General features: G+C 49.5%; 1 protein-coding gene across 2 annotated transcripts in view; it reads right to left on the bottom strand.

Annotated features, from left to right (window-relative positions):
• The window catches only part of SLC29A2 (solute carrier family 29 member 2), a 71015-nt gene that overhangs the window by 12642 nt on the left and 46365 nt on the right, over positions 1–12008 (bottom strand). For both annotated transcript variants that reach the window (XM_029612877.1, XM_029612876.1), the window contains exons 6-10: positions 11102–11236; positions 10631–10728; positions 10223–10301; positions 9098–9216; positions 8187–8292 (exon numbers count right to left, since the gene is read on the bottom strand). In XM_029612877.1, coding sequence (XP_029468737.1) covers positions 8187–8292; positions 9098–9216; positions 10223–10301; positions 10631–10728; positions 11102–11236 — 537 coding nt within the window. The remainder of the gene's footprint in view (positions 1–8186; positions 8293–9097; positions 9217–10222; positions 10302–10630; positions 10729–11101; positions 11237–12008) is intronic.

The following is a 12008-nucleotide window of genomic DNA, read 5'->3' as shown; positions in this document are numbered from 1 at the left end:
TTGAGAGCCTGTATATGTGAAAGAGAGTATGTCTGTGATTGAGATCCTGCCTGTGAGAGAGAGAGCATGAATGTAAGTTTACCATTGGGACCCTGTATGTGTAAGTTTGTAATTGAAAACCTGTTTGTTTGAAAGAGTATGTGTGTATGATTGAGATCCTTTGTGTGTGAGAGAGATCATGTGTATGTATGATTAAGAGCCTGTGTGTATAAGTAAGAGAGATCATGTGTGTCTGTGTCTGATTGACAGCTGGTTTAGGTGATGGAGCATGTGAGTATGTGATTGAGAGCCTGTGTTTAAATGAGAGAGAGAGACCATGTGTGTCTGTGTGATTGAGAGCTGATTTAGGTGAGGGAGCATGTGAGTATGTGATTGAGAGCCTGTGTTTAAATGAGAGAGAGAGACCATGTGTGTCTGTGTGTGATTGAGAGCTGATTTAGGTGAGGGAGCATGTGAGTATGTGATTGAGAGCCTGTGTGTAAATGAGAGAAAGAGAGGACATGTTTGTAAGCATGTGAATGAGAGTCTGTGTGTGAGAGAAAAAGACAGCATGTATTTATGTGATTGAAAGCCTGTGTGTGTGTAAGCGTGAAAAGATAGACAGCATGTGTGTAAATGTGTAATTAAGAGCCTATATAAGTGAGAGAGAAAAAACATTTGTATATGTGAGTGACTGAGAGCATGTGTGTATAGGTGTGTCATTGAGAGCCAGTGTGAGAGAGAGCGCTGGTATGTGACTGAGAGAGGAGAAAGTTCCAAGCAAACCACCCCACCTCCTGCTAATTCAGAACAATCTCAGGACACCTGGATATCAAACGTTCCCAGGTATGCAGAGCAAAAAAATTTTTGTATCCTTATTATTTTTCATTACTGGATCTTTGTGTCTGCTATTTTGAAATATTTTGTTGGTATCTGGAAATGTTTTATATGAGTTTTTAATTATTGGATATTCCACTCATCAGCTGTTTCGAAATATGTTCTTTTTGTTAGTACAGTTTTACTGCTGATGATTTTATATTTCTTGATTTGTTTTATAAGGATGTGTGATGTTTCTTTTTTCCTTTGTTACACTGCATACAGAGACTCTGGCTTGTTGCAGTTTCCAATTCAGTTTTTGTCTGCATGCTTCTTGTTATGCGTTTTGGTCTCTTTATTCTATGTTAGGTGAGGGACAGCACGTGATTCAGGTGAGGTTTTCTGCTGGCGTGTAGTTTCTGTGTAGGACTCTATAGCAGCCTGACTTGGTCCGTTTTCCTAATAGGAGATGTATTGGTGTCTTAAGGCCTGGTGTAATATTTTCAGAGACTTATTGTACTTTAAAAGTGTGATCTTACATAAAATGCACACATTTACTTGTATTTAGTTTTAAACATATTGTATGGCTCTCATGGAATTACATTTTAAAATATGTGGCGTTTATGGCTCTCTCAGCCAAAAAGGTTCCTGACCCCTGCATTAAACCATGTCTTAAATTGTCTTAAGCATCTAAAAACAGTGCTGGCACAAGTATAGAAAAACGCCATTACTGTAGTACCACGGATCAGTCCAGACACCTAGGTTTTGCCTCCCCTCCAGCAGATGGAGACAGAGAAGTTTTTTCAAACTTCTCTGTCATATATACCAAGGTGCTACCCACAGTCCCTCAGTCTTACGTAATGTCAAAGCAACATGGAACAAAACCAAACTAAACACCTATCATAAGGTTCATTAAAAACCCCCAACTGGGAACAGAACTCGCAGAACCAACCGAACAAGCGAGAAAGCAATGTAATTAGCCAGAGAAAACCAAAAGTACAGTATACGAGCGGACTCTCCGTTACTTTTAGTGTACACAGTCGTGGGCGGTCCTCTGGACTGATCAGTGGTACTACAGGAACGAAAATTGTCAGGTAAGAAATTAATTTTCCTTTCCCTGTACGTACCCGGATCAGTCCAGACACCTGGGATGTACCAGAGCTGACTTACCGAGGGTGGGATCCTAAGAGGCCCGCTCGGAGCACCCCTTCTCCAAATCCCCCGGAATCCAAAGCTTGCACATCCAATCTGTAATGCCTTGCAAAGGTGTGCAAAGATTTCCATGTAGCCACCCTGCAGATTTCCTGTGGGGAGACTTGATGACATTCCGCCCAAGAAGTGGCTTGTGACCACATAGAATGTGCACGATGACCTACCGGCACAGTCTTACCACGCAGTAAATAATCCGAACTGATAGCCTCTTTCAGCCAACGAGCTATTGTAGTCTTGGAGGCCATACTACATCTCATCGGACCACTCTACAACACAAAGAGGTGGTCTGAAACACGGAAAGGATTCGTAACCTCTAGGTATCGTAACAGAGGTATGCGCACATCCAGTTTCCGTAAATTCTTCGCCATCGGATCCGATCGGTCCACATCTAAGAATAAAGGAAGCTGCACTGATTGATTCAAGTGAAAAGAAAACACCACCTTTGGGAGAAAGGAGGGGACCGTCCTCAGGGACACACCTGAATCAGAAATCCGCAAGAAAGGTTCTTTGCACGACAATGCCTGCAATTCGGACACCCGCCGTGCTGAAGAAATCGCCAACAAAAAGACCACCTTCAGCGTCGCCCGCTTTATAGGCTCAAAAGGCGGTACACACAAGGACGAAAGTACTAAATTGAGGTTCCAGGAAGGACACGGATGGCGAAGTGGAGGACGTAAATGTTTTGCCCCCCCCGAAGAAAACGCACCACATCAGGGTGCAATGCCGCTACCCCCTGGACCTTACCTCGTAGACAACAGAGTGCCGACACTTGCACTCTAAGGGGGTAATTTTCAAAAGGAGTTACATGCGTAAATGTAGCTACTATTGTAGCAATTTTCAAAAGCCATTTACTCAAGTAAAGTGCACTTATGTGAGTAAATCCTATGGACAATTCAATAGCATATATTGTAGCAATTTTCAAAAACCCACTTACTCAAGTAAAGTGAATTTACTCCAGTAAACCTGGTTTTTACTCGAGTAAATGCTTTTTAAAATCAGGCCCTAAGGGAACTACAAGAAAGACTCTTAGAAAGCCTGGCCTGGAGAAAACCTAGAATGTCAGAAACCGAGGCTTGCGTAGGGACTACCGCACAATCCACACACCAGGCTTCAAAAACTTTCCAGACTCTGACATAAGCTAGAGAAATAGATGGTTTTCGTGATCTCAGCATCGTGGCCACCATCGCGTCAGAATAACCTTTATTCTTCAGCCGCTGCCTTTCAAAAGCCATGCCGCTAGACAGAAGCGATCCGCCTCTTCCAAACAGACGGATCCTTGATAAAGGAGAGCCGCAGACTCCCAAAACCTTAGAGGTTCCACGGTGGACATACTGAGCAGATCCGCGAACCAGGGACGCTGCAGCCACTCCGTGGCTACCAGAATCACCTCTGCCAGATGAATCTCTATTCGCCGTATCACCTTGCCTATCAGTGGCCAGGGAGGAAACACATACAGCAAAATGTTTGTCGGTTAGGGAAGAACTAGGGCATCGACCCCCTCTGATCCTGTCTCTCTGCGCCGACTGTAGAATCGTGGAGCCTTGGCATTCTTGAATGTGGCCATCAGATCCATGCTTGGCATGCCCCACCGATCGCAGATGAGCTGAAAAGCCTCATCGGCTAACTCCCACTCTCCGGGATCGAGATGGTGATGACTGAGGAAGTCTGCCTGTATATTGTCTACGCCGGCAATGTGAAATGCCACAATACTGATGAGATGTTGTTCCGCCCAGTTTATTAACTCTTGCGCCTCCATCGCCACCAGGCGACTCTTGGTTCCTCCTTGGCGATTGATGTAGGCCACCTTAGTTGCACTGTCTGACAAGATTCTGACCGACTTCCCCCGCAGGAGCGGGAGGAAGGCTTACAACGCCAGAGCTACCGCTCTGGTCTCTAAGCTGAGATTGTTCTCTGGACCACTGCCCCTGCACCGACTTTTCCAGACAAACAGCTCCCCAGCCGGAGAGACTTGCATCCGTGGTGATGACCGTCCAGTCGGGCATTACCAGGGGGACTCCACACTCCAGATGCTCCGAGACAAGCCACCAGTCGAGACTGACCCTCGCGGAGTCCATAAGCAGAAGCGGTAGGTGAAACTGTTCCGACACCGGATTCCAGCGGGAGAGCAATGCTGATTGTTAGGGACGCATATGAGCAAAGACCCAGGGTACCAACTCCAGAGTGGACGTCATGGACCCCAAGAACTTCAAGTAATCTCTCACCCTGGGCCTCCGCATGGACAACAGGTCCCTCACCTGTCCCTGAAGCTTGATCACACGCTCTGTGGTGAGGAATACTCTCCCCTGTGCTGTGTCGAACAGGACTCCCAGGAACTCCAGAGACTGCAAAGGAATCAGACGACTCTTGGCAAAGTTGACCACCCAGCTGAGCGATCGCAAGAGCTGTAGCACATGGCGGATAGCTGCCTGACACAGTGCCTCGGATTTCACCCGAATCAACCAATCGTCCAGGTAGGGACGGACTAGCAAACCTTCCCTCCGGAGCTGCGCTGCAACCATCACCATCACCTTGGTGAATGTTCTAGATGCGGTGGCGAGTCCGAAAGGTAGAGTCCAAAACTGATAGTGACCTCCCAGAATGCAAAACCTGAGGAACTTCTGGAGCGACGAGTGAACGCCGATATGGAGATACGCTTCCGTGAGATCCAGAGAAGCCAGGAACTCTCCTTGTCATACGGATGCGATGACTGACCGAAGATTCTCCATTCTGAAACGCAGTACTCGATGGCATCGGTTGACTCTTGAGATCTAAGATTGGCCGGAAAGTACCTTCCTTTTTGGGGACTATGAAGTAAATGGAATAGCATCCCCTGCGTTGCTCCACGGAAGGCATCGGCGTTTTAGCCCCCAAGTCCAGTAGATGCTTGAGCGTGCCTTGTACAGCCTCTCGTTTTTCTCGGTAGGCGCATGGAGAGATTAGGAAATTGTCCCGAGGCCGCTGTACAAAATCTAAAGCGTAACCTTGACTTATCATGGTGAAGACCCACTGGTCCGACGTTAGTTTAGTCCATTCCTCGAAGAAGAGTGATAGTCTGGTTCCCACACTTGGTACTTGATGGGAGACAGAGTGAGGAATGGACCAGCCGCCTCTCATTGTGAGGCTTTAGCCGTCGCCGCCAACTGCAGATTACCTGGTCTGCCAAACAGTCTGCCCCGAAAGGACTGAGACCATGACTGTTGTCTGTTTGAACCTGGGCGAAAGGATAACCCAGAAGACCGCACCGGCCGGGGTCTCCTATTAGCACAGAATCGAGACCGAATTGCAAATGCACCTCTTGACCTGGGCATGTCCTCCGGCAGTTTATGAACCTTGTTCTCTCCCAGAGATTGGTTCATGTCCTCAAAGAGAACCGAGGTGAGTCTTGGACGAAACATCCACAGCCCAATTCCGGAGCCAGAGAAGCCTGCGCGCAGAAACCGCGGACACCATGGATCTGGCCGACGTGCGTAACAGGTCGTGAAGAGCATCTGCGCTATACGCAATGCCTGCCTCCAGCCTGTTTGCCTGGTCAGCCTCCCCCTCAGAGAGATCAGCATTGGCTTGGAGTTGCTGGGCCCAGCGAAGACCTGCACGCAGTGCAAAATTACTGCACATCGCCGCCCGGACCCCCAGGGCTGACACCTCAAACACCTTCTTGAGCTTGACACCTCAAACACCTTCCTGTCCTGCAAGTCCTTGAGGGCCGTCGCTCCCATAACTGGAATAGTGGACTTTTTTGTAACAGCTGACACCATTGCAGCTCCAGAGCATCCTCTGGAAGGGGATATAACTTGTCCATCACCTTACTCACCTTCAGTCCCAACTCCGGGGTGTCCCATTCCCGGAACAGGAGATCTGTCGCCGAGAAATGGAAAGGGAAGGAAACCGTAGGACCCCTAAGGCCCAGCAAGACAGGATCCATAGCTCCCAGCCGGGACTCCACCGGTGGAGTTTCCAATCCTAGCTCCTGCAGGATGGATGGAATCAGTGGAGACAGCTTCTCCTTTTTAAATAGACGAACCACCTTTGGGTTGTCACCTTCCATCAACTGAGATCCTCTGCTTGAATCTTGCTGTGGATCTGCATCTCCCCCAGGCCCGGCCCCCCCGGTGGCTTAATCTGCAAATCCTGCTCGTCCTGAGACGTAGAATCAGAGTCCGTCGCCGCCGGTACTGACCTTAAGGGTCTTTTTCCCTTAAGCGGGTCAGATCCCCCTCTGGACCTGTCCCACTTCCACGGCCTCTGGGCGTGCGGCAGCTGCAAAGGCTTCTCAGCTACCTGCTTTTTCCCTTCCTTTTTTGCTTTAAAAGCTTTGTGCATAAGTAGCACAAATTCAGAGGAAAAGGAAGATTCTGATGAGGAACTAGTAGCCCCCTCAGGGCTATCTTCGCGTATAGGAGAGGCTGCACCCGCAGGAGCGCCCTCCCCCCCCCCCACCAGGAATTTGTTGCGGGGAAAGCGATGGTGGTAAAATCCCCTCCCCCATCGCTGCCTGTGTGGCCGCCCGAAATGTGCCCAAAATGGCCTCCGTTCCCATGCTGAGCGGGAACGGGTCCACTGACACCACACAACTCCTCTCTGCCCGCGCTGCTGAAAACGGAGCCCGACCGCGACCCCCCCCGAAGCGAAATAGAAGGTCCCTCACCCCCCTGCACACACTCCGAGCAGAGGCCTTCTTGCGAAAGACGTGAGCGTGACGAGCCGCATGCGCGGCATGAAGAGCCCCGAGGCATCGCAGGCCCACCTTCAAACTAAAGGGAAAAACAGCGAAATAAAAACTAAGCGTCGGCCGCGCAGACCCCCCCCAATAAGCCTAGCCAAGTCACGGAGAGCCGGAGCGCACAAAATAAAAACAACACTTTTTTTTTTTTTTTAAAAGGCACTGAAAACTTGCCGTTCGCTGTCCCAGGTTCTGGAAGAGACAGGTCCTGCTCCTGTGGGGGGTGAGTGAGCCGGGCTCCCCGGTATCACCCCAGCGCTGCTTAAAACTGCAAAGGCAGGGTCCTCAACCCTTGGCAGCAGCCTCGACCAGAGAGGATGGTCCCTTCAGGACCTAGCAACCCCCTGGGAGGCTCACAGAACCACCGACGGTAACGGGACTTACTTTCAGTTTTTTTTTTTAACTTAAAGATACAGCACCTAAATGTAGAACTAGGCCCTGACTACACCTATCCACTAGCAGAAATCAGGGAATCAGAGACTGTGGGTTTTGCACCTCCGCCATCTGCTGGAGACAGAGTAAGACTTGAGGGACTGTGGGTGGCACCTTGGTATATATGGCAGGGTTGTTTGAAAAAACTTCTCTGTCTCCATCTGCTGGAGGGGAGGCAAAATCCAGGAGTCTGGACTGATCCGGGTACGTACAGGGAATGCATAGAAAATGCCTGCATGTTGGAAAGATTTGCCGCCGCGGCCTCCCATATGACTAACCAAACCCAGCCTGAGGAATGGGGCCTATCGAGCCTGAGCTGCCTCTGTTCTACACTAATTCCCCAGAAAAGTGAGAGGGAAAGAAGGGGGGGGGGGGGTAAAAGACGCAGAGCAACAAGTGCTGAGGGAGAAGACCCAGTAAGGAAAAAAGAGAGGAGGACTACTAACATTTTTTTTTTCCTTTTCTGAACTCAGTCCTCCCTGGCTGACAGCATGGATGGGTCACTGGCTACGGTGGGAGAGGGCACAAGCCTTCACTGCTCTGCACTCCCTCGCTATCCAATCACTTTTTTTTATTTTTTTTAATTACATCTATGCCTAGCTAGGTTTCCAGACTTAAAAATGCCCAACTGAGGGAAGGACTAGTGTCATCTCTGGAGCTCAAGTGGTGTGTAGAAATCTTCTATGCTCCTGTTTTCGTCTTCTTCCCCTCCCCCCCCCAAAACAAGCAATCCCCTGTAGGGAGATGCATGTCCACCATCTGCTGGAGATGGAGAATACTGACGGGCGGACGTTGGGGCAGGGCTATATGTCCGTGACTTCAGCTTTACGCCACCTTCACCTGCTGGAGGAGGTGCATAACCCACTCGTGTGGATTGCCTGCCTGAGTGCAGAGGAAGTCTCGCTGCACCACACCCACATCATTCCCCCATCGTGGCCTTCAAAGGGCCCACCAGCCAGCTGCAATGGCAACTAACTGGAAAGCAGCTGGCCTGTGTGGCGGAGAGTCCTGCCCCACCCATACTCACTCCACCGTTGCTCGCCCGTGGTGCTCCGTACGTTGGCAGTGATAGCAGGAAACATGGAGAGGGTGGCGGTGAAGGTCAGCACGATGCAAAGTGCCTGCAGCCAGATCTGCCCAGGGAAGGGTGGGAAGAGGGGAGCCAAGACAGAATTAAGGGATTAACTGATGGGCATTAATGACGGCTCTGGCACTAAGATCACTTCATATCTTGCAGCGGTGACTCTCCATCCATACCTGGCTAATTGCTGCACTTGCACACTCACCAGAAAAAGCCGCCCCCCCCCCCCCCACTCTGGCCTCTTCCCCTGTAGTACGAGGGCAATTTTGAAAAGCTATTCACCAGGGTAAATACTTATTCTCCCGAATAAATCGGCTGTTTGAAAATTGTGCACCTCTTAGCCAGGTAAAAATATGCGCTGGGATCAGCCATGCACGTACATTTATCTGCATTTTGAGCAAGCACTCCAGGGCCCATGTTCAGGTTTTGCATGTTATTTTCAGGGGGAAAGTCCCTGCAGAAAAAGCAGGCACAAATATGTGGGGGTACTTTTCCTAGGGCAGTTTTCAAAAGGAAAGTACCCTCGTACTTTTCCTCTGAAACCTGGTGCAAAGCCCACAGGTCAAAGTGCATGCAGACTCTGTATCCATAGTAAGCAGGCAGTTTTAAGAATCCCCCCCCCCCCCCAAAGCCGCAGCCAATTCTGCACAACAGCTTCCTCCTCCTTGTATCTTGGTGCTCACCATCCTAGTTCGGTCTCCCTCTCCAGGGTTGTTGGGGGGTTTTTTTTGCGGGGGGTAGTTGTGAGGGAAGGGGAACATTTGTGCAAATTTGGACTGTCTGGTGTCTCTTCTCTCTCCCTCCCCATCCTCCCAGCTGCACAGACTGAAGCTTTCCCCTTTCCCACAGGATTGCACCTTTCTCAGCACGGTGAAGACGGAGACCTTGCGCTGCCCTTTTACTGGCCCGTTCTCCTTGGTGTCATCCAGGACAAGGGTGGCCTTGGGAGTCCCATTTGGCACGCCGTTCTTCTCCTCTGCATAAAAGGGAGATCGGGAGGTAGAAGAAAAAAAAAAAAAAAGAGTGAACAGGAGAGGAGATGGATGGGTGGTGTGTGAGGGGAGGGGTTAGGGATCCCAGTCCCAGCTAAAGTCACTTAAAGCACCCCCACCCTGCCTGCTGTAAATTCTTTGAGACAAGGAGAACAGTGCAGATCACTTTCTGCAGTCCTGTGAATGTCACTTGCACCTCCTAAACAGTAAATATGGATTGCCACCAGGGTGCCTCTGGCTCTCCTTCTCACCAGCCAGGAAACACATAGGGGTGGGGGCAGCTGGATGGGTCTCTAAATATATCCTCTGTCGGGAATCTCCTGCCCAGGTCACAGGGACCATTACACATGAGAGGGGTGTGGGGGCAATAGAAAAGCTTCGGCTGCCTCAGCTCTTTGGAGATTGATGCTTGCAGGTGGGACAAGGGTGGGGGGAGGGGAAGCAAGTTTTTTTATTTTGGTATTTTTTGGCCCCAGATGTTTTATCCTGCTCCTTTGGGCTTCTAGTTAATTAGTCAGTTTAGTTTATAAATCACCTTTCTAAAACACCCAGGGTGTGGAATCTGGTGCCATGAGCCTTCATTGGCAACTATCCAGGGATTCCACCCCCCCCCCCCTTTTCTACCCCCCCCCCCTTCTCACTCACCCAGCCCATCACCGCAGAACAGTTCCTTGGTGAGGGAAACCCACCAAGGCCCCTTCTGGAACCTGCAATCAGGGGTCCCACATCTCACCACTAGGGGGCTGTTTTTCTGCAGTGACTGACTTCCTCTCCCAGGGGCTGTGAACAGCAGCCCCGGCTACCCAGGGAGAAGACATGAATCGAAGTGAAAGTGGAAGAAGGGAATCAAAACCAGCTCTCTCCAACATGGCAGTACACAGAAATACCACTGAGCTATGTGGCCGGCCTCGGGAGGGATGGCGTTTCCTAAACACCATCAAGAATATGAGGCAAGGCTGGACAGAGGGTCGCCAGCCATGGGCAACCTACCTGGCTGCAGCAGCTCTGCCCTGGTCTCCAGTTCATAGATTTGCATGCTGCTTTTGTCCAGATAATAGCGTGCAAACTCCTAGAGAGAAGAAAGCGTGTGCGGGGTAGGGAGGGGGAAGGGAAGGGAAGAAGGAAGGAGAGACCAGAGACATGGCGCACAAGAATTAATAACTCATGAGATTTAGTTTTGAGGGTGGAAGTGGGGAGGTAGATTTGCACTCCCCACTTCAGATCACCCTCGTCCTTTCCCCCATCCCTAACCCCCCACCTTCCTAACACGGGCAAAGTGACCAGCCAGACACTCCGACTGCACAGGCCTCGCCTCGCCAAGGGAAATGCAGTCTGGTCTCAAAAACTCTGCTTCCTTTTCGTAGTCCCCCAACCTACTAGGAGAAGGCCAAGACTCACCAGGTGGGGGAGAGCCAGGTAACAGAGGATGGAGATGAGGGTCCCCACACAGGGTGTAATAAAGTAGCCCAGTGCTGATGTTTGGGTGTCGGCACCACCTGAAGGAGAAAGTTGCCATCATTAGCGCTTCCGTGGTGAACAGGTTCCTACCCCAAAGGGCTCGCATCAGAGGGAGGGATATGGGAGGAAGAGGAGCATCTTGTGGCTGAGAAGGAGCTATAGACTCCAGCTGCAGACTTGTTTCAAGTAATCTATGGTTTTTATCTGGAGCTTAATTAGTCTCTGCCTAAGAAGGCAGAAAATCCTTGCAGAAATAAACATGTGTATGTATATATATATATATATATATATATATATATATATATATTAAACCTTATGTTACGATTAACACATCCTGAGCTTTCCACTCTGTTTTCTCTCTGCCACAGAGACAAGGACGAAGACACACAGGCATTAAGGGCCCATACTCACTTGCCAAGGACAGCAGCATTGCAACAGCAGCAAAGGTGCCGGCCATTCCCTGACCGCTGAGGAAGAGGCTGCTGTAGCTCTGAGGCAGGAGCCCCAGAAGGCCGAAGAGGCTGCCCTGGAGGACAGCACCAAAAGCTGAAAGGAGAGAGAGACAGAAAGAAAAATCACGTTTTGGCTTAATCGGAAGGGGAAAAAAAGAGAAGAAGAATAGAATATTACAATGCACAGGTGGGCATTATATGGCTCCAATTATGAGAGCACCGGTGAAGTTCTGAATGGGAGGAGCTTTGATCTCTAACACGCACCCTATATTGTGGATTCTGTGATGCTCGTGTCATTATTTCTTTATTTAGCCATTTTATATACTGTCGTTCCAAATAAAGATCTCAGCGGTTTACAGCATGAAGTACATTGATTTTAATGAGGTCAAACAACATACGCATTGAAGACTGACATGTACTTGGGATAAGCTATTTACCACAGAGGACAGGCTCTGAATGACATTGTCCTTGAGGGTGCATGCTCTGTGTTCAGGGGGTTTTAAGTTAGGTTATGGGCATTTTGAAATAACCGTGTTTTTAGGTCAGGTTTGAATCTCTTTGTTTCTGGGGTCAGTCTTAGATACTCGGTTAGAGTTCCATAGCATTGGGCCTGCTTTTGAGATGATGCGGTCTCTTACTTCTGTTAGGTGTGTATTCTGTAATGATGGCACAGCTAGTAGTCCTTTGTTTTGAGATCTTAATGATCTCTGTGGCCTGTCTGATTGTGGAGCTACATCCACCAAACCAGAGTTGTTAAGAGTGGATGGTGGAGTGCATTAATGTTAGGACTTTATAGTTGATGCGGGCTTGCGCAGGTAGCCAATGAAGAACTATCAGTGAATGTGATTGAATTTCCTTGAACCAGT

The sequence above is a fragment of the Rhinatrema bivittatum genome, chromosome 8 (genome assembly GCF_901001135.1).
Source record: "Rhinatrema bivittatum chromosome 8, aRhiBiv1.1, whole genome shotgun sequence".
Classification (NCBI taxonomy): Eukaryota; Metazoa; Chordata; class Amphibia; order Gymnophiona; family Rhinatrematidae; genus Rhinatrema; species Rhinatrema bivittatum.
This window is presented reverse-complemented; position numbering and strand designations above follow the sequence as displayed.